The sequence below is a fragment of the Tupaia chinensis genome, unplaced genomic scaffold (assembly GCF_000334495.1).
Source record: "Tupaia chinensis unplaced genomic scaffold, TupChi_1.0 Scaffold148723_1, whole genome shotgun sequence".
Classification (NCBI taxonomy): domain Eukaryota; kingdom Metazoa; phylum Chordata; class Mammalia; order Scandentia; family Tupaiidae; genus Tupaia; species Tupaia belangeri.
In genome coordinates, this window is record NW_006208570.1 from 362,304 (window position 1) to 386,400 (window position 24,097).

Consider the following 24,097-nt stretch of genomic DNA (forward strand, 5'->3'; position numbering starts at 1 on the left):
TAGTACAAGAAGGCTCGGCATGGGGCTGAGTGTACACAGTCCGTGTGAATCTATTGTTATTCTCATTTCTTTTTTGTCCCTGCGCCTGGTCCATTTGCCATGTACCATCCGGCAAACAGCTGACACATACTAGCTATTATGGACCCAGGCCTAATTGTGAGGTCTTGAAAGCTCTGCCATGTTTGTCTTCTAGGATGAATCAGAGGCCTCCATAAACCGCAGAGTGATAGACCACCACTGTCATTTTGCATTTCCAGAGCAGCTGACTGTTGTGCCAGAGGGTTTGTTGATGTTAAAAATACAGTCAGAATCAAGTGGCAGCATTTTTTCCCCTTCTTTGCCTGGCTTGTTTTTGTTTTCCTTGGTAATAAAGCATGCAATTACTTACAGAACAACTATTTGTAGATAGTACTTCAGCTTGGAAACAGACATTGGTGGATTTTCAATATGCCAATGCAGCTCTGAGCTGGAACTCATTTTGAAAGGGAGGGAACGACCGCGTGGTTGTCCGCTCTGGCCTTCCGTCACCTTGTCGCTGTGCGATGGGATCATACCCAACGAGTGTTAGCGCATGACTCTTATGTGGATTTCTGATTTGTGCCCCCACAGCCCTCTTGGAACAGAGATCATGATGACACGGCGTCTACCCGTTCAGGAGGAACTCCAGGCCCTTCTAGTGGTGGCCACACATCACACAGTGGGGATAACAGCAGTGAGCAAGGTAGGAGAGATGTTCTCGTGCTGTTTTGCTATTTGTTTCATTTTTAAAGGATTGAAAATCAGAACTGTCTTGTTAGTTACTATGTAGGCATCCTCCCCACCTCCCAGCACATAAACCCCCTTTCATTTCAAAAGCAGCTCATCTTGTTTTATTGCAACACTTTTCTTCTTCTGTGCCATTCCAGCTGTCTCACTGCTTGTCACCTGGCCATGTCCAGGGAACAGGGTCAGTGGATTGACAGAGGGCAAGATTAGAGAAGTAGATTAGAAGTTTGAGTGTGCATAAATAGTATGCCACTAAGGCCCTGTTATACAAATTTCATAAGTATCATTACTCCCTCCCCGTAGAAGCTTTGCAAGAGATCATGAGGGAAAACCCATTAGAAGTATGAGTTAGCAAGGTCCAAGGATGGTTAGAACACAGTCCCTTCGGCAACCCAATCTGGACTTCCCTTTCCACTGGGGTTGAAGCTGTTTTCCTGGTTTTACTTATCTGAATCTCTTGAGTGCTCAACTTCATTGCAAAGCTAGACTAAATGGGCTTAGTGGGTGTTGTACTTCGAACGCGTCTGCCTGCGTGTGCATGGGGGAGTCCAGTCCATGGATGTGCATGTTTGAGTGTAACTGGCAGGACAGCAAATTTCAACATCAAGTCAGTTTTCAGCAAAAAAAGGCAAATGAGTATGCAGAAGTCTTGTACTGCTTTTGATAAGACCCTTCTACAGTGGATTTTGTGTTCAGTTAGTGCAATTAAAGTTTAAAAGTGAATTCTTTATCTGAATATAAAAAGACTGTTTTATTGAAGTTGACTCTGAGCCCGCAGTAGGTACATACTTTAAAATCTGGTTTTACGATCGCGTTTCACTGGAGTGTTGTTAGACAACAAAGGGATTTTGTTGTCTAACTTGGTTGGGCTATGCCATTTAGCATTGCAAAATCTACAATGAATTTAGCATGATGATTTTAAAAACCAAAACAGGAAAGGTGATCTTTTGGGGCACATGTATGCTATTTGCACCAGGAATAACGTCTACAAATATAATTTTAAGCATTTGAGACCTTTTATTGTTTCAAGAAAAATTGCTGACTTCATCACAACTCGAAGCCTAGTAAAAATGGAGCCCGGAATAGTAAACTGGTTCAGAGCTGAGGCAGAAACAGGTAACCTCTGACCTCTGACTTTTACTGGAAAATGATATGCAGCATAAATCCAAGGGGCCTTTTTGCTTTCAAGTGTTGTGTATGTATATGTTATGGTGTTGCTGTTCGCAGAGCTATATAGTTAAGGTGGTGTCAGCACTTTCAACATAAAGCCCTACTTTCAGAATTCTCCTTATGCTAGGAGTTTCCAAAGAGGTGTAAATGGAATCAGAATTCTTTTTCCTGTAGCCCAAAATTGCTACATGGGGTCATAGCCTAGCATTGTGTTTGTTTCATTTTCTTTTTTATTTCTTAACTTTGAAAATGTACATCATCTAAGAATAGGCAGGTAGTTGAGCTGCTGCCTTGAAAGTCCACGAGCTGCTGAAATGCACTTGAATTTAAAATCACAATGCTTAAGTTCTCTCAATCACGATCTGATAAGAGGATTTTCAGAGGGCAAATGCCTACTACCAGGTCTTTCCCTCTGACATGCTGTGACAAGGAATTAGGAATTTTTATGTTTCTTTTTTTTCTCAACAAGTGTTCTTCAAAGGCTTCTTAGTAATAAATTTGATTGTAACCGGGAGCCATCTATTCTAAACATTACTAGTTTTCCACTTAGAATGTTTCACTTTCATTGTTTCCTCTTTGTATTTTCTTCCCTTTCTTTCTTTTAGAATTACTTACTTTAATTAATTAATTAATTTAAAATTCTACCAGAGAGGGACAGAGCATTAAGAGAGATAGAGAGGAGAGAGAGGGAAAGTGAGAGAGCAAGCTGGCACGTCCGGGACTCGAACTGTGGTTGGACATGTGGGAGTCCAGCACCCTTAACCACTATACCACCTGATAACCTCCCTCTTTGTATTTTCATATTGAAGACTACTGCCATCTTTCTAAAGCCTTCTCACACAGATGATCTTAGTTGAACCATCTAAAAGCAATCCCATGCGACAGATAAAGCAGGTGTAGCCTCATTTAACAGATGAGAAAAATAAGCTGGGAATAAGTTAAGTGATGCATTAGGTCCCAGTGCAGCCTCAGACACAACATTCCAGTTCCCTGAGTATGTGTGTGCGCTTCTTCTCATTGTGCCCTCTTTCCTCATCTTGACCCCAAAGAACTAGAGTCGGTTACTTTCACTGTGATCAAACAGAAACGTTCTGTGCTGACCTCTCCAGCCCCACTGCTCCTCCAGCTGGATGACAGAGGTATGGGACCACACCTTTGGTTCTACTTCCTCTTGCTTGTGGGTTTTCTCTGTTGGTGAGATTTATTCCTGCTAACTGCAGAAGGATGCCTGGAAGTGTGGCTGCAATGCCTTGTGCATATTTCCATGCCAACCATGGCCCTTCTAAACCTTTTCTCATCCCTGAGACCTGTGGAGCTGGGCCTTTGTGCAGCCTTCGGATTAACTGTGCGCAGTGGTTTTCCTCTGTTTTCTCGGTCTGCCTTTTCTGGCAACATGGCTGGGTAAGCTGTGCCAGCGTTTGGCCTGTAGTACATGTCCTAAATAGTTATTTACACAGTTTGAGTCCATTTCAGTCAACTGGGTAAATAACAACCCTCTTCAAAAGATTTATAAATCCATAAATATGTCTTTATACATACCCAACAGACAGAAATAACTCAGTCTGTCAAGCACATATCCAAAGAGGTGTTTCCCCCACAGACAGGAGTAATACATATTTTAAAACTTTCTCTACTCTATTATTTGTATTGTATTTCTTTATCCTTATTCCTTTCCACTATTTCATTATGGAACCCATGATACAAAAATAAATAAATAAATAAATAAATAAGAAATCTCATAGGCTTTGGCCTTTTATTAAATACTCTTATCTGCTACACAGTGTAGATATGTAAGAGGCTATCTATGTCAACTAAGTCCTATTCTTTGGACTTTCCAAATAAATAAAAAAGTAAGTCATCCAGAAGATGTCAGTATCCTGATCAATTTTAAGTTATACCAGTAGTCTCTGGTTGGCACTCTAGCAATTTTGGGGATTTTTATTGCTTGATAATTTGCCAGGTTAGTAGCTGTTGTGAACAGTGAAACATCTTTAGTACACACTTTTACCTCAGCATAAAATAATGAGGTACAAAAATTCAATTGAGCATTCTAAAGACAATATACATAAGGTATCTAATGGGTCATCGGAAAAGTCGTGATGTATTTTTCTATGTGTTTCTACCCAAAAATGCATCATGACTTTTCAGATGACTCAATAATTAAGACAATACCACAGATATTATTATTTATGTACTTAATGTTTATTGATGATATATATATATATATAATACATCTTTCCCCAACTGAGATTATTACTCATGATAACTCTTCCTATGGTATCTACTGGCATGTACTTTCATTTAATATTAACACTCATGGCCCCTTGCAGGGAATGGATTTGCTAGTAGCAAAGCCCCTTTAAATTGGCATTTAAAAGAGAGGGCTTTACCACTGCATTTGGTTGAAACTCTGCAGCTGTTAGTGTTTTGTCTACTCTTAACTCCCACAAGGTACTTGCAAAGATATTAGATTGAATTCTTATTTTTATCCTTGTTAATTACTCTCTATTTTCCCATTTCACAGGAGAAAAAAGGAATAGTCAGAAATACTGAAGAGTGAGTAACTCTTAGAGCCAGCTATAGGATCCTGGTCTCTTGACTTTGTAGTACTATAGAGGTGTTTTCAGGCTTCCCAAGTAGTACCCCATAATATCGGGCATGTCATGGAAGATAAAGATGTCTTACATGTGTCATTGTTATCCTGTTGCGCATCCTACTGGCTGCTCTCCCGACCAGAAACAGGGCCTGAGCTAGGAAATGTGCTGTTTGGAGTGGGAGAACATCTAGCAAATGTGGTGCTTCCCCTACTGGATCTGTCCACCTTCCCAGGACGGCTGCCACAACCAAGCTATGCTCATGAACAGTTTTAGTTAGGAGTGACCACATTGTGAGTTTGGGCATGTCTCCCTTTTTGGTTCAAAGTCAAGACTGCTGGTCCCAGCCAGTGGCATGGTGGTTAAGGCAGCTGGATCTCACATGGCCAACTGTGTGGTTCAAGTTGTAGACCCAGGGTCTTGAGGAACAGGATGGGTGTGTGTTCATGTGTGCCCAAAATCTCAAGAGGAGAATGAAAGAGAAAGGACTGCAGCATGACCATGACCATCCCCCTCGGGGTTTTCTCGCTTCTCTCTCTCAGTCCCTCTCTCTCTCTCTCTGTCTCTCTCTCATCCCTCCAGATTTTTTTTTTAAAAGTGAAGACAGTGAATAAATGATAGTAATAAAATAAAATATTAAGTGTTACTAGTCAGTGCAGGTGTTCCCATCCCCTCATTTTGTGAGCTACTTCTTGGAGACTCAAAGAGGCTAAGAGACCCAAGGCCACATACTGGTTGGTAGTGGAGTCTGACTCCAGGGCCCAAGCTCCTAACTACTGAGTCCTATCTAATAGAGTACTTAGAGTGACTTAGGAATGGACAAGCATATTGTTTGACAAACTTTTTTTTTTTTTTCTGTTACCACTTCGATGGCTCTTTTCCCACTTGTCTGTACTGGGTCTAGAGCTCTGCTCTGTAAGGGTGACATAGCTCTGAATCAGACAGAGCCACATAGACTCGGGGGCTGAGACTCTGTGAGGCAATGAGAACTTAGTTTTGCATGCGAGGTGACTGAGGTATTTACCAAGGGAGCATGATGACTGATATGGTTAATTTGTATTATGTACTAAGAGCCTATATCATTTCACTCATTCAAAGAGTTATTGAATTAAGAATAAGAACATAAGAAACAAGTAAGGCGATTTTTGTTGCTGAGTATTTTTCACATAAAGCTCATCTCATTTTCTTCTTTTGTGAAGATAAGGTATTTCTACATTGAAATTTGATGTAAAACATTCAATTCTAAAGGTCTTTAATGGTCACTGGGACCTCTGAAGCCCATTTAGGAACTTCTTCTTTTGGGGGCAAGATTCAGAGTAACAGTGGTATCTCTCTTTCTCTCTCTCTCTCTCTCTCTCTCTCTCTCTCTCTCACACACACACACACACACTCGTGCATACACTCAAGCAAAACCATGTTTCTTTAAAGAGGAATAACTGAAAAGCACTGCTATCTCTATCTAATAATGTATCAATAGCTGCAATGTCTCCTACCGCCCCCCACCCCAGCTTTTGTATGAGTTCAGGCAACCTATAGGCAGAAGGCAATTCCACTTATTACTGAGGGGAATCTCATGGCAGTTGTTGCAGACCTGTGAAGCCAGCAGGCAGAGCTGCCTGAGAGGGGGTGGGGAAAAGGAGAGAGGGAGGTGGGGAAGGGCCACAGCATGTTCCAGATGACTGAGCAACGATTTATATACCAGTTCGCCTTTTTACATGAAGAAGAAAAGTAATAACAGCCCAAACCCAGGCATTTGAAACAGTCAGCTGTCTGATGAATAATGGGATAGGTGAGAAGGAGCTCCCTGATTGGATGTCTTAATGAGCACATTTCGCACAGAATTTGGGCTGCAGTTCCCCTTGACCTTTGCCCTTTATTGACCAAACTGACACTTCATTTTTCACATACTTCCAATTATGGCTCAGCTCAAGTGTTGCCCTCCCTCCTTTATTTCTTTCCTATGGACAACTTGAGAGTGGTTGAGGCCACAGAAGATATTTTAATTTGAAAAAGTACCGTAGCAACTCAGGTTTAGGATGTAATCTGAAACTGCTATCCCTTTGCAGTTTTTCACATGAAAACACAAAGTTAATTCTGATGGTTTAGAAACAGTTTTCTTTTTTTAAAAAAAAATTCCAACTGAAATTAGAACCAAAATATTTCTAATATCCCAAGAAACTGAACAAGAGTTTTAAAAACAGTACTTTTTCTTTTTTGTTTCATTTGTCTGCTGATCGGAGTGACTTCAATGATCTATATTTGTTCGCACTTGCTTCTTAAGCCCTTGTGCCTCTCCTGGGACTTCTTGTATTTCAATGGCACTATAATGTATTTTGACTAATGTACTTTTAAGAGAAAAGCAAAATATAATTGTGACCATGGGCCACAGCCCTCAGCCCATCAAAGCCATGTGGGCTCCTTTGGCTGTATTTAATGCTGAACTGCACATTAAATTGTGGCCTTTGCGTGTGGTGGCAGGGAGAATAGAAAAATGATTTCCTGGTGGGAAAAGACAGGTGTAAAAAAGAAAGAGGAAGTTATTATACTTTATGAATCCCCGTTATCAAAAGGTCCACATTATTAACTTATCAAATGTTGAATTAGATGTATATATAGGGAATTGTTTTCCCAAGAACACTCTGTAATATATTCACTTTTCCTTTTATTGACTCATCATGTGTGAGTAACAGTTTTCTGTTCCCTATTTGCTTGACTTCTAGCGTTATGAAAGCAGGTCAGCATAAAGAAAAATAACTTCATCATCTAAAAGTAGTAACTCTGTGTTTAGGGGCATGAACTTAGCCATAAGCGTTTTCATAGAAAGTACATCTTCTCACTATTAGGCAATATCGCTGGTAATCTAGTCACTGAGGTCATCATTTTTCATCTTAAACAACCAAAAATGCATTTGGAATTATTTACGGCCAAATAGATTTCCTTCTAACACAAAAGTATTTGTCTCAAAAGTGGATGAAGTGTTACCTACTTTATTATGTAGCCCTCTGGCAAATTTCTGTGGCATATTTTTTACTATAATATGGTAATAAAAGAATATGTAAAAGACAGACAAAAGGTTCTGTCTTTTCCTGTAAGGTGACCTCTGTTCCCAAGTAACTGCTTTACTTATGAGCTTATTAAAAACTCAAAAAATGAGCTTTTCATACTTCACAGGCATTGATGTGAAAATGAGCTGTCCTGTGAGTAGTTTTCTTGATCATTTTTAGAACAATTGATTAGCCAAAGAGCTCCTGTCATTAGTTGACATTGACTGATAGCAATTTGTCACAAGCTCTGAAGGTCAGCTAGACAGTTGGAGTTTCAGCTTGTCTTTGATTGACCTTTACTGATTCCATCCTCATGTGATTGAGTTTGAATAGGTTTGACCCTCCATTGGAAAAGACAGGGCATTAGTCAATGGGGCCCTTCCTTATATTTTCCTTTGATTGCTCATTTTTATTTGTGTGTGGACTCGTCTGGATAGCTTACCAAATTTTGCACTCTCATTTTGGAAACATAAAAGGTGTGATGTTTACTAAGTGTTTCCTTAAAGTCACAGCTGTGTTTTCCCTTGGTTTGCCTTTGGCGGTGGACTTGAGAGGTAACGTCAGAGACTTTGCCACCGACATCAGCTATGGTTACCTGTGCAGATCCTGGCGTTCTGCTGCAAATGATGGTTTGGAATTGTGTTGCATCTGCTGTTTACTTTTAAAAATGCCAACTCTAGTGTGACTTGTAGAACTTCCCAGACTATGTACCAGTTCTTTGACATCCTCAGAATGAATTGCTTTTGTCTCCCAAGAACCATGCGATATACTGAACTAAAAATTGAGTGGTAAAGGATTGTATGCATAATGATGTTATGCCAATTAAACATTTAGCTTGCGGCTAGAGGCATGAAACTTTTTAAAAAAGTATCTTCTTTCCGGTTTCACTCAGTCTGCTAACAGAAAGTAGGTAGACTCTCTCGATGGTTTAAAGGAATACATAGCTGGAGAGAAAGATGAGTTCTAAGGCAGGACCCCGGGCATGGATAACTGTGCTATCCTGGGAGAATGCTTTTATCTCCTATGTCCCCTGGCTGGAAGAGCATTAGCCTTTCAGTGAGAGTGGGATATAATTTCTTGTAGTCAAGCCGGAAGTTAATTGTTCATAATACTCAGTTCTTTCTTTTCAAAACTGTAAGGTATTTTGCAAAAATGCATCACTAGGACCAGCAGATAGTATGGTGGTTTGGTGCTGGACTAACCATAGCCAACCATGACCAGACCTAGTGGTTTGCTTTCTCACGTTCTCTCTCTCTCTCTCTCTATATATATATATATATGTGTGTGTGTGTGTGTCTGTGTGTAATCACTCTCTCTATATATTCTCTCTCTTTCTATCTCTCTCTGTCTTTCTCTCTCTCTATATATATATATACACACATTTATATAGATTTGTCTCTCTCTGGTGAGTGCATAAGTGCTGTAGCAATCTAAAAAATAATAATGATGATGATAAATTTAAAAATTAAATAAATAATTAAAAACACATCACTTATAGAGGAATACATATCATACTTATACCAATAACATGCATTTCATTGTTATATGTAAATAATAAAAATGGTGATCTTAGTTTTAAGAACCCAGGTTTAGTCTATAATATTTACATAAGTTCCTCCATGGGCTTTCTTTCTTATTTTCTCTCACCTTCTCTTTCTCTCTTGCTTTTGCATTGGGTTTTAAACTATAAGCAATAACTTGTTTTTCAGGTCAGCTCTCTCAGGCATTCCAGGGCCACCACACACAGCCTGGCACAGCTTAAACATGTGTTTTAGTTTCTACCCAAGAAAACAAATGAGAAGAGAATCCATTGTCCCAGGTGGTGGATTCTTCACATGGTGTCATTCTTGGCAAGGCAGACGTGAGGAAGTTAATTTTAGGGAAGCATCCATTTAACATAGCCCAAAGAGATGAAAAGAAGCTGGAATTATAATCTTTTCAGCAGATGAGCCAAAATAGTATCCCTGAGTTGTATTTAAAGGGGAAAATGTAAATTTATACATTCTAGTCAGGTCATCAAGACTGGATTAAGCACTTACTGTCTGTCAGATGCTCTGGGTGTGAGGCTATAAAAATGAGCAGGTCACAGCATTTGCTCTCAGGAAGGGGGTGTGTGGGACCCAGAGCACTGAGCAGATGTAAGCAGAATATTGCCACATACTGAACCTTCTTAGGGAGCTGCGAGTGGATTTATTCCTGACTTGCCAGTGACCCAGTGACGGTGAGTGCAGTGGTCAGGACTGTGACTGAAATGCAAGGTAGTGGTATTGGTTGAAATTGCAGAGGGACACCTCTACCTTGATTCTCTGACTCCCGACTCCCATGGAGGGTTAGCGTTTCTGGAGCCCTGTGAGGTGAAGTCAAATCCACAGACCACTCTTGGGAACTTGGTCTTGTGCCACCACACAGCCATGGGACCACCAGGACCTGTGTTGAACGAATCTCTGTCTCCATCATTACTTTCACCATCATATGTCAGCCGGCTGCTGACTCAAATCAATTCTCTTTAGGGGATCTTGATATTTGGGGGCTAGGGAACCCCTTTGGCTGCCTGATGAAGTCAATAAATACTTTGTGAGAGGAATGTTTTTATTAATGTACAGAATATGATATATAGGATTACAAGGGAGACCATGTTGAAACCTGGTTATTAAAATTTTTAAAAAAAGATTTTAATATAGAAATGTGCTTTGTAAACTATGCATTAAATAATAAGGTCTAGTAGTAATTCTATTGTCTACTACAGTTTTGAAATAGTGATGAATGTAAATGATGTTTTTTTTTAAAAAAATTATATTATTTTTAACTTTATTTATTTATTTATTTATCTAAATTTGATCAGAGAGGAGAGAGTGAGAGAAAGGGAAAGTGAGAAATCAAGTCACCAGGTGCAAGACTTGAACCGTGGTCAGTCATGCAGGAGTCCAGCTCCATTAACCACCACACTACCTGCTGGTCCCTCTAAATGATGTTTTAAGATATTTATAACAACTAGATTGTGATGTGCAAATATAGGTTCCACTGGGAACAAAGTAACAGGTCCTGCTAATAGTTCTGTGGTTTATTACCTACCTAAGTACATACGTGAAGGAAATGCTATTCCAATTAGAGGTCAGTGAGAATACAAATGTGATTTTTGTCCCTTCTGATTATATATCACCTGAACTCTAACCATAGACCTCCCTTAGAGGAGAGAGGATCTATGTAGCCCAATTAAGAATTTCTAAACTTGAGACTAGCAGATGGCGTAATGGTTATGTCATCGTGGGACTCTCATGTAGTCGACCGCAGTTTGAGTCCCGGACCCGGGAGCTTGAAACTCACACCAGTGCATGTGCATGTGTGTCCAAGATCCCAGGAGGAGACTGGTGAAGGGGTTGCAGCATAGCCATCCTCCCAGGGGGTGATTTCTCACTTTCTGTCTCTCCAGTGAGTGCACATGCCTTATAGCAAAAATATCTCTTAAAAAAAAATTTCTAAACTGCATTAAAGTGCCATCTCCAGGCAGTATTCTATGAACCCCTAGATGGGAAGAAGTGACTGTGTGTTCTGGTGTCCTGTGTCTTATCTTTTATCATATGTTAAAGTGAGCTTTCCATGGCAAAGAACTGTCTTCACCTTTGAATCCCCTGTGCCAGCCCAGTTATGGGCACATAGTCACTGATGGACAATTACATATTATATTATTATTATTATTTTTTGGAGAGGTTTTTGCTATAAGGCGCATGTGCTCACCAGAAAGACAGAGAGAGATAGAAAGACAGAAAACGAGAAATCACCCCCTGTGGGGGATGGCCACGCCGCAATCCCTTCTCCTCCATTCTCCCCTCGGGAAATTGGACACGCACACACATGTGCCTGGTGTGAGTTTAAGCCACCGGGTCCAGGACTTGAACTGTGGTCGACTACATGAGAGTCCAGCAACATGACCATCACACCAACTGCTGGTTCCGGGACAATTACTTATTAAAGAGGACTGGGAATCCTACTTTCAAATGTGCTGCGTTCTCTCAGGACCAGCTTCTTCTATGTGCCAAAGAGCTAATCTCATATGCCAATCTGTCAAAGTGTAAATAGGTGCTTCGTTCTCACCTGTCCTGGTTCCCAGAGATGCATTTTGACAGAAGCACTCAAAGACCCAGGGGGTAGCTGTTTTAGAAGTTGGTGGTATATGGGTTTAGGAATGCACCTTATGTCACATGATCCGTGTTGTTACCTGTTCTGCCTACTCCTGTCCTTGGACAGCATCCTCTGTCCCTCAGTGGGCACCTAACAGAAGACAGGGAACCAGCAGCAGAATCTCAGGATCTTTTAAAGGACTTTACAAGTGGAGACCAAGACATATTCTAAGGCAGGACCCTGTAGCAGGGGTAACTGTGCTACCCCAGGAGGATGCTTCTGTCCAATGTACTTCCCTGTAGCAGACATGATTCTATTCTCTGGGATGTGATATTTAGTTCTGCCCCTGAATTTATGTCTCTCCATCATAAATGCTAGCACTAATTAAGGATAGTAGTAGAGCTTTTGGCTGTTGGCCTAGCAAAAACTAACCCAAACAATAAATTTATGCCAAGCATTTTCCTTCAAAAAAGGTAGGCATTGTCTGCCTCTTGTATTCATTGGTCCCAGAAGTGTAGTTGGTGAAGTTGGGTTTTGCTCAAGAGTCTGGCTTTGTGGATTAGTTCGGTCTTGCAGATAATTTTCCATAATTACTTAACCTAAAAGCATCCTATCTGATTAGTACAATTAGCTTTGGCTCTCCCCCATTTACCAATATCAGCTCTCCTAGATGTAGCTCATTTTATTTGCTAACGAAGAATGAGGGAAGCAGACTTCCTTCCACTTATTTCCATATCAGGAAAAAAATAGAACAGGGCTTTATGTAGCAAATTTTAAATTTTCTTCACAGTTGCATGTGTGTATGTATGTGTATTTTTAATTTGCTAGAGGGTGCATGTATTCGCCAGAGAGAGAGAAGGAGCACACTCTCTATGGGAGGAGTGCACTCTCTGTGGGGGATTGTCATGCCACAATCCCTTTTCCTCCACTTCTTTTAGGATTTGGGGCACACACACACATATACCTGATATGTTTTTCTTTCCTTTCTTTCTCTCTCTCTTTTTTATAAGAATTATTTTTAAAATTTTGTTTATTCATTTGTTTGTTTTAACTTAACCAGAGAGAGACACACAGAGAGAAAGAGAGAAGGAAAGTAAGAAAGCAAGTCACCACATTCAGGACTTGAACCATAGTTGGCCATGTGGGAATGTCCAGTGCCTTAACCATCATACCACCTGCTGGCCCCAACACCTGGTATGTTTTTCAAGCCACTGGGTTCAGGAAGCAAACTATGCAGTCAATCATGTAAGATCCAGCTGCCTTTACCACATCACTGGTTATCCTCACAGTTATATATATGCTTTTAAATAATTATATATTTATTTTTATGTATCATTATTTCATTTTTAAAATTTGCAATAGGTTATGTGTGCTTACCAGAGAGGGACAGATAGAGAGAAAGTGAGAAAGCAAGCTGCCAGGTCTGGGACTCGAACTGCAGTTGGCCATGTAGGAGTCCAACTCCCTAACCACTATGTCACTTGCTGGCCTCCACTCAGTTCCATCTTTTTCTAGAATTATTTATTTAATTTTATTTGTTATTATTATTTTGAGAATGATTTTATTTAACTTTATTTATTTTTAATTTGGCCAGAGAGGGACTGAGTGAAAGAGAGAGATAGAGATAGAAGGTGGCGGGGGGGAGTGAGAAAGCAAGCCGCCAGGTCTAGGACTTGAACTGCAATTGGCCATGTGGGAGTCAAGCACCCTTAACCACAATGTCACCTGAAAGCCCCTTATTTATTATTATTATTTGTTCATTGACCAGAGAGAGACAGAGAGATAGAAAGAAAAAGTGAGAAAACAAGCCACCAGGTCCAGGATTGGAATCTCTGTCAACCATGTAGGAGTCCAGCACCTTGACCACTATGCACCGGCCAGCCCCTGCACGGTTGTGTGTATATATATACATATACATACATATATATTTATATCCACATTTTTTTTTTGAGAGACAGATTTTTTACTATAGTGTGTGTGTGCTTGCCAGAGAGACAGATAAAGACAAAAAGCAAGAAATCATGCCCCAAGGGGGATGGCCATGCTGCAATCCCTTCTCTTCTATTCTCCTCTCGGAATTTTGGGCATGCATGCACATGTGCCTGGTGTGAGTTTTAAGCCATCAGGTCTGGGACTTAAACTGCAGCTGATTACGTGGGAGTCCAGTGCCTGAAATATTATGCTACCTGCTGGTCCCATAGTTGTATATATTTACGAAAGGCGGAATTAAAGACTGAATACAGAAAACATTGTATTTGCCAATAGGTTTGTTACTAAATTATTGATACTTAATCGTTGCTGGCTCTTTAATGTCTTTGTTTAGTTTGACTCTTTCCTTGAGTGCCCTTGTTATAGTGCTCCTATGACAGCCAGGTCAGTGAGCGCATTGGCATCCTTTTATACTTTGATACCTTGGAAGAAAAGCATATATTGAAGTTTAAATGCACATATATATCCTCCCTCTCATTTTAAGAAATAATTTTAAAAAATATTTATTAAATTTTATTTATTCACTGATTTATTTTAATTTGACCAGAGAGAGACATAGAGAGGAAAGAGAGAAAGCAAGCCACCAGGTCCAGAACTCTAACTGTGGTTGGCCATGTGGGAGTATCCAGCGCCTTAACCATCCTACCACCTGCTGGTCCCCTCTAAGAAATAATTTTTACAAATCAACCAAAGTAAGTAGTACACAGTAGGATAAAAATAAGTAAATGAAGAGATTAGAATGAAAGGAAAATAAGCAAGAAGCCAGTCATAAAGATAGTACAAGACACTATGAATGATTCGGTTCTGTACAATTGCTGGAAGTGGACAGTTACTTGGCTTGGAGCTTCCTAGCAGCCCAAACAAAGAGCAAAATATAATCTGTTACAAAATTTACAGCATCCATAAAGGTTGCTAAAAGGAATCCTTTTGATTGGTATTAGGACCTGAAAAAAAAAAAACCCTTGTGTTCTTGCAAAGGGAGTCCAGTAAGGTAGCATCAACTGACATCCTTAGTGACATCTGTCAGACGCCTCTTAAATTCCACTCAGCTCCTATCACAGTGCTGAAATAAGAACTGAAATATTTGATTGATTGATTTGACAAGTTGTCTGGAATCATGTTGAGCCCATACTTATTTGTAACTCCTTGGTATCTAAACTAGTCTGGATTTCCTGGTTGAAACGGATGACAGCCTATTTTAATGTGACTGGAGGTACTGGTTATTTCATGAAGCCATGGTGCCTCTCTCCACCTGCCTGTCTCCTTCTTCTCACTGTGTCGTGGTGGGTCAGCTCCATTGTCTGGTCTGTTCTCCCTCTCCCTGGGGCCAGAGATGGGGGTGAGAGTGTTCTTGTTATTGTTGCCTGAAACAGAGTTATTTGTGCCAGATTCAGGTAAGTGTTGGTTAAAATGGAGATGCTGACTTGCTCTCTCACTTTCCTTCTCTCTCTGTTACTCTCTGGTCAAATAAAAAAAAAATAATAATGGGGCCAGCAGGTGGCATTGTGATTAAGGATGCTGGACTCCCTCATGGCTAACAGTAGTTCAAGTCCTGGACCTGGCAGCTTGCTTCCTTCTGTTTGTCTCTCTCTGGTAAACTACGTAAACAAAAAAAAAAAAAAAAAAAAAAAAAAAAAAGAAAAAAGAAAAAAAAAAGACAATGAATAAAATAATTCTTTAAAATAATAATAATAATAATTAAAGTTAAATAAAATAATTCTAAAAAAAACCCTGGAGATGCCAGGGTGCTGTGCAGGGACGTGAGAATGGGAAGATTCAGGGCCACAGTCTTTACAAGTGAAAGTTCTAATGCTGTGGGCTTGTAATCCCAGCTACTTGGGAGGCTGAGTCAGGAAGATCATAAATTTAGGTTGGCCTGGGTAACAGAGAGACATAGCTCTAAAATAAATAAATAAATTTGTTTTAAAATGGATGTTCTGTGGGACCAGCAGATGGCGTAATGGTTACATTGATGGACTCCCATGTAATCAGCTGTGGTTTGAGTCCTGGTCCTGGTGACTTAAAACCCACACCTGGTCCTGTGTGTATGCATGCCCAAAATCCCAAGAGGAGAATGGAGGAGAAGGGATTGTAGCATGGCCATCTCCCCAGGGGAGTGATTTCTCTCTTTTTGTCTCTCTGCCAAACTCATGGACCCTATAGCCAAAAAAAAAAAAAAAAAGGAAGTTCTGAGGGTGAGGAGACATAATTTTAGCCTATAAAATTGGAGGGGGCTGGGCATTATGAATATTTGGTTTACCACATCCCAGAATATCTTTTTAGGTGAAAAGAATAAACTTAGTTCAAATAAAATGTATTACTTGATATTGCAAATTTAAGCTTACAAGAAAAATATTCCCAAAGGTAGAAGAGGTAAAAATGAACCAATCCCATTCATTAACTTAATGAGTATTAATTGAGTGTTCTCTGCATACCAGATGTGATAGATGTGCAAATTCAGAGTGAAAAAGGTCATTTCTGGAATCAGGGAGCTGGGCCCCACAGAGAGGCAGGCAGTTGGTATACTGTAGGCTAAGTCTCCCAGGCTCAGTGCCGTGGGGAAGTAGAGGAATGGAACTAACAAACTGGCAAAGGTGCAGCCATGGCCTGGCTCAGGTCAGCCTCTCATGGGTTCTTGCATGGTAGGCACCTTGATCACTCACAGCACTCTGTCTCATTGAGCAAAATGAAATTCAGACATGGCTTTTTCTCCACTTAGACTCTGAGCAAATACCACCTTATCCGCCAGAGTTAGCCTTAAAAGAAGTCAATTCTCTATTTCCGATTTCCCACTCAGGTCCCCAAGGGATATCAATCTATGATGGAAACGTGGGAGAGATAAAGAAGAAGGGCGAAGACATTAGTTTGTGTGTAACAGTACGTTGGAGAGAGAGAGCATGACACACAGGAGGCTCTGTATGTGCTTCCTTATGAGCAGAGAACAGGGTGTGAGAAAGGAAGCAGTTGAGGTGAGGCCCATGCGGTAGCACATGTCACCTTAGGGAGTTTGTACTTTGTTTAGGGCCAGCTGGGAGCCATTGAAAGTGTTAGCATCCATGGGAATTCCGTCATGGGGGGAAGGCTGGAACCAGAGCGCAGTTATCAGAATGTCACGGATCCAAACTAAGAAGGTGGAAAGAAATTGGAGAGAAGAGCTATTGAAGGGAATACCAGACCAAATTGAGTGGGCATGGGGGCAGTCAGGGGTGGTAGGGTGTGTGATGATGCCAGAGTTTCAGAATATTGACTGTAGAGTACAAGTACCATCTGCATGCTCCTTGTCTTGAGTGTAGCCTCAGTTCTCTGGAAAGAGGGAGAATGCAGCTGGTCATTAATGACTGTACCTTTCCCCCACTCCCTCGCTGGGCAGAAGGGACACTTTTCCAACCCTTTTCTGAGGCAGGCTCATGGACGTCTGGCTACCACTCTCTCTGTGGCACTGCTTTCCTTCAAAGAAGGCTCTGGCTCTGTGGGGACCTGGGGCTGAATGGAAAGGAAGAGGCCAGTTAAGCTATCATGGGAATTTGGTGACTCATTTCATCAGTTTACTTCTCTGAAAATGAGGTGACTTCCCCCTTTGCTTGACAATTGATGGATGAATATTCCCTGAGTGTTTACAGAGTAGATGTTTTGCTTCATGGGTCTTCATGTTTATAGACTCCCAGTTGATTCTAATCCTAGTGTGCTTCTGCCTTTTCCACTTCCCAGCTACTAATTTTTCTTTTTATGTAGAATCTTCAGATTACCTGCCTAAAACTTAATAGAATTCAGAATTAGAAAATAGCATACTTTCAGCACCAGTAGGTGATGTGGTGGTTGAGGCCCTGAACTCCCATATGGCCAACTGCGGTTCAAATCCTGGACCTGGTGGCTTCCTTTTTCACTTTTCCTCTCTCTCGCTAATAATAATATTGCTATTATTATTATTGTTATTATTATTTGGAGAGGTTTTCGCTATATGGCGTGTGTGCTCGCCAGACAGACAGAGAGAGACATAGAGACAGAAAGCAAGAAATCACCCCCCAGAGGGGATGGTCACGCCGCAATCCCTTCTCCTCCATTCTCCTCTTGGGATCTTGGGCACGCACGCACACACGCCTGGCGTAAGTTTTAAGCCACCGGGTCTGGGACGTGAACCACGGTCGACTACAAGGGAGTCCAGCGACATAGCCATTATGCTAACTGCTGGTCCCCTAATATTGCTATTATTAAAAAATAATAAATATTAACTAAAACTAAAATAAATAATTCCTTAAAAAAATAGCATACTTCATGTTGTATCTCTAGAATTTTGTTGTTGTTTCTAGTTTTTATTTTCTTTCCCAGGATGAGAGTTGTGTGTTGTTGGAAGGATTGCCCTTTACTTTGTTTCCAGATGTCCCTATGCTCTTGATCATAAAAGAGTCACCTTTGAAAAACACTAATGGTGCCACTAAATGATGAAATGTTAATAAAAGCTAGATAGCAAGAATTAGAAACATTGCCTTTATGCTCTAAGAATATTTCTCAGGCACATTTTTCATCATTGAAGTGGAGGCCGTAGGCTTGCATTATGTGAATCAAAGTCACCGTCTTCGATACTAGCCATGGTCCTTAGATTTAATTTTCATATTTCAAATGGAGGCAGAAGATTTAACGTGTCTTACTTTGCAGCTGGAACAGATTCTATTTTTAATCTGTAAGTCGAATATGGCATGGAGCCATGTGCTGCCCGGATCCAAATGCATAACTCCTGTTGCTATCAGGGAGCTTCATGATGGACTGCAAAGAACTATGTGGTCTTCATTTTGAAGATCTATCTGATTCTTTAGAATTAAACATGCTGAACAAATTCGAGCACTTTTCAAGTTAAAATTAAGTGTTTTCTAATGTAGCAACCATGCTGGCTTAAAGGAATAATGCAATAATTCCAAATAGACACACACACATAACCGTAGAATTGGTTTTCAGGCAGAGAGAGGCAACTGGGCTCAGGAACCTGGCTGGGACAGTAAGGGGCATGGCCGTATTGAGCTACACAAAATTGCCTTTAAACAGAAAAGAGAGGAAATCCATTTCTTTGGGTGGTATCCTGCCCATTGGGGTACATGTTATTGGTGGTGAGTAATTCTAGTAAGAGCCCTCTTACACTTTCTCACTCTTATTACCCCAGTGGTGGGAATGATATGAGGATATTTATTCAGAATTGACTGATGTTTGCACCGATAAATAAATGTACTCAAATCATAATTGTTATAACAGGATTGTTTGATTACCTGGCAATGGCCTTGTGCTGAGATAGCTTTTGGATCACCTGTTCCTTGAGAACATTTGACAGATCTCATGTTTATTACCCAATTGAATGTCAGTGGCAATTGCAGCTAAAGATAAACAAAAATGCAAGTACTTGTTGACCTTGACTTTTTTCCACAAGAGATTGGACTTGATGGCTCTATTGCAGTTGAGCTGATAAGGATTATAAACAGTAGTTTAAGGAAAATGTTTTATTCCCAGAGGAAAATATCCCATTTGCTGTGGGAAATGGCAATAGACTATACCCTTTGCCAGATTTTCTTAATTTACCTTTATTTGGGCTGTGGGAAAAAGATAGAGGGGAAATGCTTTTTATGACTTCACTATATATTTGCATAGATTGTTGTCATTTGTGAATGGTATAGTTAGTGGATTGAATCAATTTTAGAAGAAGCCAATGATGTTTTATGATTTATGATACTTAGAAATAGGATCTCCTTTTGAAGTTATCATGTTAATATAACATTGTGTCTCAGAGATGAAGATCTTGCAAAAATGCAATGGTGCCAAGATGCTTTTTTCAGATTTTAATTAAAAACATAAAAGTGTCATTGGTTAGTATGACCTCGCTAGGAGCAAAGAAAGAGAAAATCAGCCTAGTGAATGTTTACAGGGGACACTTCAGAGGCGCACTGTGGGATGTAGCAACCAGCACTTTTTAGGAGGGACAAGGTCCGAAGTCCCCAATTTGAATCAAAGAAATACTGTACCATTAAGGATTCCCCATTTCTTGGTGAGGCATTCAGCCTCAGTGATCTGCCCTATTTGCTCTTAAAAATCCCACTGCGTTTTCCTTTTGAGGAGAGGTGCTTTGGCTCAATGCCACTGGCATCAACTTTTGCTCTTAAAATGTTGTTTTGATGCATAGTGTAGTGATGGCTGAATTGATTTCTGTGCATAAACGGTGGCCTAGATTCTTGCCCTGTGGAAATCCATGGAATTAAGAACTCTAGGTTCCTGGAGTGATGAGAGGTAAGCAAATGATTAGATATGCATGCAGGGGAAAAAAAAATAAGATGCTCATAGAATGGAAATAAGATTCTATATAATTTGCAAGTTTAATGTAAATGTAAGCCACTAATACAACTAATAATTTAATGCTAATATGTGAGGGTAAGTAAATGCAATTCTAATCATTGTCTATTTGCTGTGTTCTCAAAGAGTTCTGGCAAAAATGTACTTGCATTAAAATATTTCCCTAGCTACCCAGGATGAAAATATGGTCTGCTCACAAACTGACCCTTATGAAATTTCTGGATACTAGTGACTCATACTTCTCAAGAAGTTTGGAGGAAATTTGGGATAGGAGAATTTAAACTGGAGTTTTTCAAGGAGGTTTAGAAGTCTGGGATGTTATAGGATTTATCTAATAAATTTACAAGTTAGGATTTAGCCTAATATGCTCTTTTAAACAGTCATTAGTGGGATCAATAAGTGGTGAGGTGGTTAAGGCACTAGACTCCCATATGGCTGACCACAGTTTGAGTCCTGGACCTGGCTGCTTGCTCTCTCACTCCCTCCATCCCCGGTAAAATTTTTAAAAAATAATAATCTTTTAAAAAAGTTAAGTAAATTAATTATTTAAAATAGTCACTAGTCTTATTTAATAATACAAAATATATATTTTTGTAAAATTACTTGACCTTTTAGTCTACTTTTCGAAGTATAGATTTCCTCTTGAAGATATCTTACACAAGTTTTGGGTACATTTTTTGTGAAAACAGGCCCTTTGATTGAAATTTTAAAATACAAAGTTATACCATATACAATCAGTAGGGAATTTCTTTCTGTCTTTAAAAATCAACAGAAGAGAAGGCTTCTACTCTTTCCAGTCTTTCTTGCTGGGCTTCATTTCTTGTGAATTTCTTTGGAGAATAACTGCTTGCTGACCTCCACTTTTCTAAGAAACTTTTTTGAAGAACAGTGGAAATCTTTGCGATGACAGGTGCCATTGCAGATTATGATGATGTCCATTACTGGGTGAATGAAATTAGGAAGAGTTTATTTCTGACATGGCGCATACCCTTCCTTCAACAGAAAGACTGTAACCTAGAATCTTTTTTTAAAAAAACACATCTGCGGGATTACTGGTGATTCTCTGGTTGATGTTAGAAATGAGGAGAGGCAAGTGCTCTGCCTCAGGCTCTGCCTAGGCCCCCCCACCACCACCACCACCACCAGCAGAAGGGCACCCAGGACTCTCAGCTCAGACTCCTCTCCTCTACAGGAAAGGAAAGTGGGAGGGGTGCAGTTTACATTTTTTCCTAGTAGTCACTGAAGGATGTGGCAAGGACATGAGTTGTTTGTGGCTGCTTTCTATCCTGGTGCTAGGAAAGACTTGGGCGTTTATCTGCATTTCTCTGAGCCCCAGTCGCTGGGTAGCCACCTCCCAGGCCATTCTGTGGGAACGCTTTCCTTATGGTGGATGACGTGGCATTTCTTGTCACTTCCTCAAATTCCTTCCCGCTGCCTATCAGCATTGCTCTGGACTTATCTGGGTTGAGCTTCAGCCAGCTAGAGCTAATCCTAGTTCCTATTTCAGAGGAGCAAAATGACAGCAGTGATACAGCCATTTTTCTTTTTTCTTTTTTCTTTTTTTTTTTTGAGAGGTTTTTGCTATAGGGCACATGCGCTCGCCAGACAGACAGAGAGAGACAGAGAGACAGAAAGCGAGAAATCACCCCCCAGGGGGGATGGCCACGCCGCAATCCCTTCTTCTCCATTCTCCTCTCGGGATCTTGGGCACACATGCACACGCGCCCGGCATGAATTTAAGCCACCGGGTCCGGGACTCGAACCCCAATCGACTACGTGGGAGTCCAACGACATAGCCATTACGCTAATTGCTGGTCCCGATACAGCCATTTTTCTGCCTGTGACCTGAGATGCTGGGGGAAGGGAGAGAGAAGAGGGGACATGTGTTGAGGATCATTGAATTGATGCTCAAGCCTGGTACCTTGAGCTCCTCCTCCTTTTTAAAAGAATTATTTACTTAATTGTATGTCCTTGAGCTCCCCCTTTTTAAAAGAATTATTTACTTAATTGTATTTATTATTTTTTTTTTTTTTTAGAAATTTGACCAGAGAGAGAGAGAGAGAGAGAGAGGGAAAATGAGAAAACAAGTCATCAGGTCTAAAACTTGAACCATGGTCAGCCATGTGGGAGTCCAGCACCTCAACCACCATGCCAGCTCCCCTCAAGCTCTTTATTCTCATCAGTTTTGCTTCTCTATAAGGTTGACAATATTATTTATCTTGATATGTAGTTGGAGGTAACTTTTTCAACTTCAGCCTAAAAACAGAATGGCAATTACCCGAGCTTGGTTTCAGTTCTTCCACAGAAATTGGTCCTGACGATTTTTAAAACTTTTATTTATTTATGCATTCACTCATGATAGCACATGCTAATGTGTGCATGTACAAGAGACAGGGAGAGAGAGAGAGATCCTTGACAGGATCTTGTTGCCCCGTAATCCCCTGTCCCCAGCCCTCCAGCTTGTCAGGATCTTGAGCACGCTTGCAAGTGCCCAGCATGTTTTCAGGCCATCTGGGGATCCAATCCTTACTTTTCCCTCATGGCTCTGTAGTTCAGTTTGCTATTACTGCATGGCCTGGCTGGGCTGGCCCTGATCATTACGAGCTTTTTAGAGGAAATCTTATGAATTGGGAGTTAGAGATGTGTGACTCTTGTGTATTGATCTCACATTATGTAACAAATATTTATTTAGCATCTACTATGTGCCACGTAGAATGCTAGGTGATGGGAAAATCTTCAAGCAGTTAACTAATTTTCCATGCTTTCAATGTAATGCTTACCATGTGCCTACTGGTATTGGTTTGTGAGCTGTTCTTGTGGTAGGGCAGGTTTTCATGTCTCTTTTACAGGTGAGCATTTCTAAGGATTACAAGGTGTGAATGGGAGAACAACAGGACATGAATCAGTCAGGCTTTTCAACCTCCAATACCTTTCTTTTCTACCAGATTAAAAAATAATCTAGTAATTGATACCTTGTTGGTCCCTTTATTTCTTTTGCTTTTAAGTTTAATTAATTTATTTTTGCTATAGGGCACATGTGCTCACCAGAGAGAGAGACAGAGAAAGAGAGGGAAAGTGAGAAAGCAAGCTGCCAGGTCCAGAACTTGAACCACGGTCGGCTCTGTGGGAGTCCAGTGCCTTAACCATCATGCTACCTCTGATTCTGGTCTCTTTATTTCTCAAATGTGTTTACCAGTGTTCTCTCTCATTAGAAAGAGAGGAGAGAATGAAATTAGCTCTTTTTGGGGCTGACAAGTGGCGTGGTGGTTAAAGTGCTGGACTCATACATGGCCAACCATGGTCCTGGACCTGGTAGCTTGCTTTCTCATTCTCTCTCTCTGCCTCTCCCTGGTCACATTAAATAATAATAATAAATAAATAAAATTGAATAAATAATTCTTTTTTAAAAAAACAAATTAGCTCCTTTGAAAGAAACTAATGAAATTCCTTCCTTTAGAAGGGAGTGATCAGGCCTTGCTTAGCGTAGTGTTTCATTTATTCATTTGTTTATTTATTCCTTCATTCACAAAGTACTTTTATAGACTGCGCACTGTGCCAAGTCCCAGGAGGACAAAAGTGAGTAAGACCAGTCCTTGCTGGAGAAGAATGTTTTCTCCTTCACCCTCAATTAAGAAATATCTGGGTACACCCCCTTACTACAGCAGTGAAGTCCTGTGCCTGGGGAGCTGGATCCCACACAACTGATCACAGTTCAAATCGCAAACCTCAGTAGCTTGAAAACCACACCAGGTGGGACCAGCAGATGGCGTAAAGGTTACGTCACTGGACTCCCACACAGTGGACCGCCCCCATCCCCATCAGTGTGCCCGTCTCAGACTTGGCAGCTTAAAACTTATGCCAGGTGCTTGTGTATGCGTGCTCAAGATCCCAGAAGGAGACTAGAGGAGAAGAGTTGTTTATTTTTTAAAATTATTTATTTAATTTTATTTATTCATTCATTTATTTACTTTGACCAGAGAGAAGCAGAGAGAGAAAGGAAGTAAGAAATCAAGCCGTCAGGCTCGGGACTCGAACCATGGTTGGCTATGTGGGAGTGTCCAGCACCTTAACCACCACACCACTTGCTGG

At 40.6% G+C, this 24,097-nt stretch overlaps 1 protein-coding gene across 3 annotated transcripts in view; it reads left to right on the forward strand.

Annotated features, from left to right (window-relative positions):
- The window catches only part of MEIS1 (Meis homeobox 1), a 161,998-nt gene that overhangs the window by 33,897 nt on the left and 104,004 nt on the right, over window positions 1-24,097 (forward strand). For all 3 annotated transcript variants that reach the window (XM_006170608.1, XM_006170607.2, XM_006170609.2), the window contains one exon: window positions 610-721. In XM_006170608.1, the coding sequence (XP_006170670.1) occupies window positions 610-721 (112 nt within the window). The remainder of the gene's footprint in view (window positions 1-609; window positions 722-24,097) is intronic.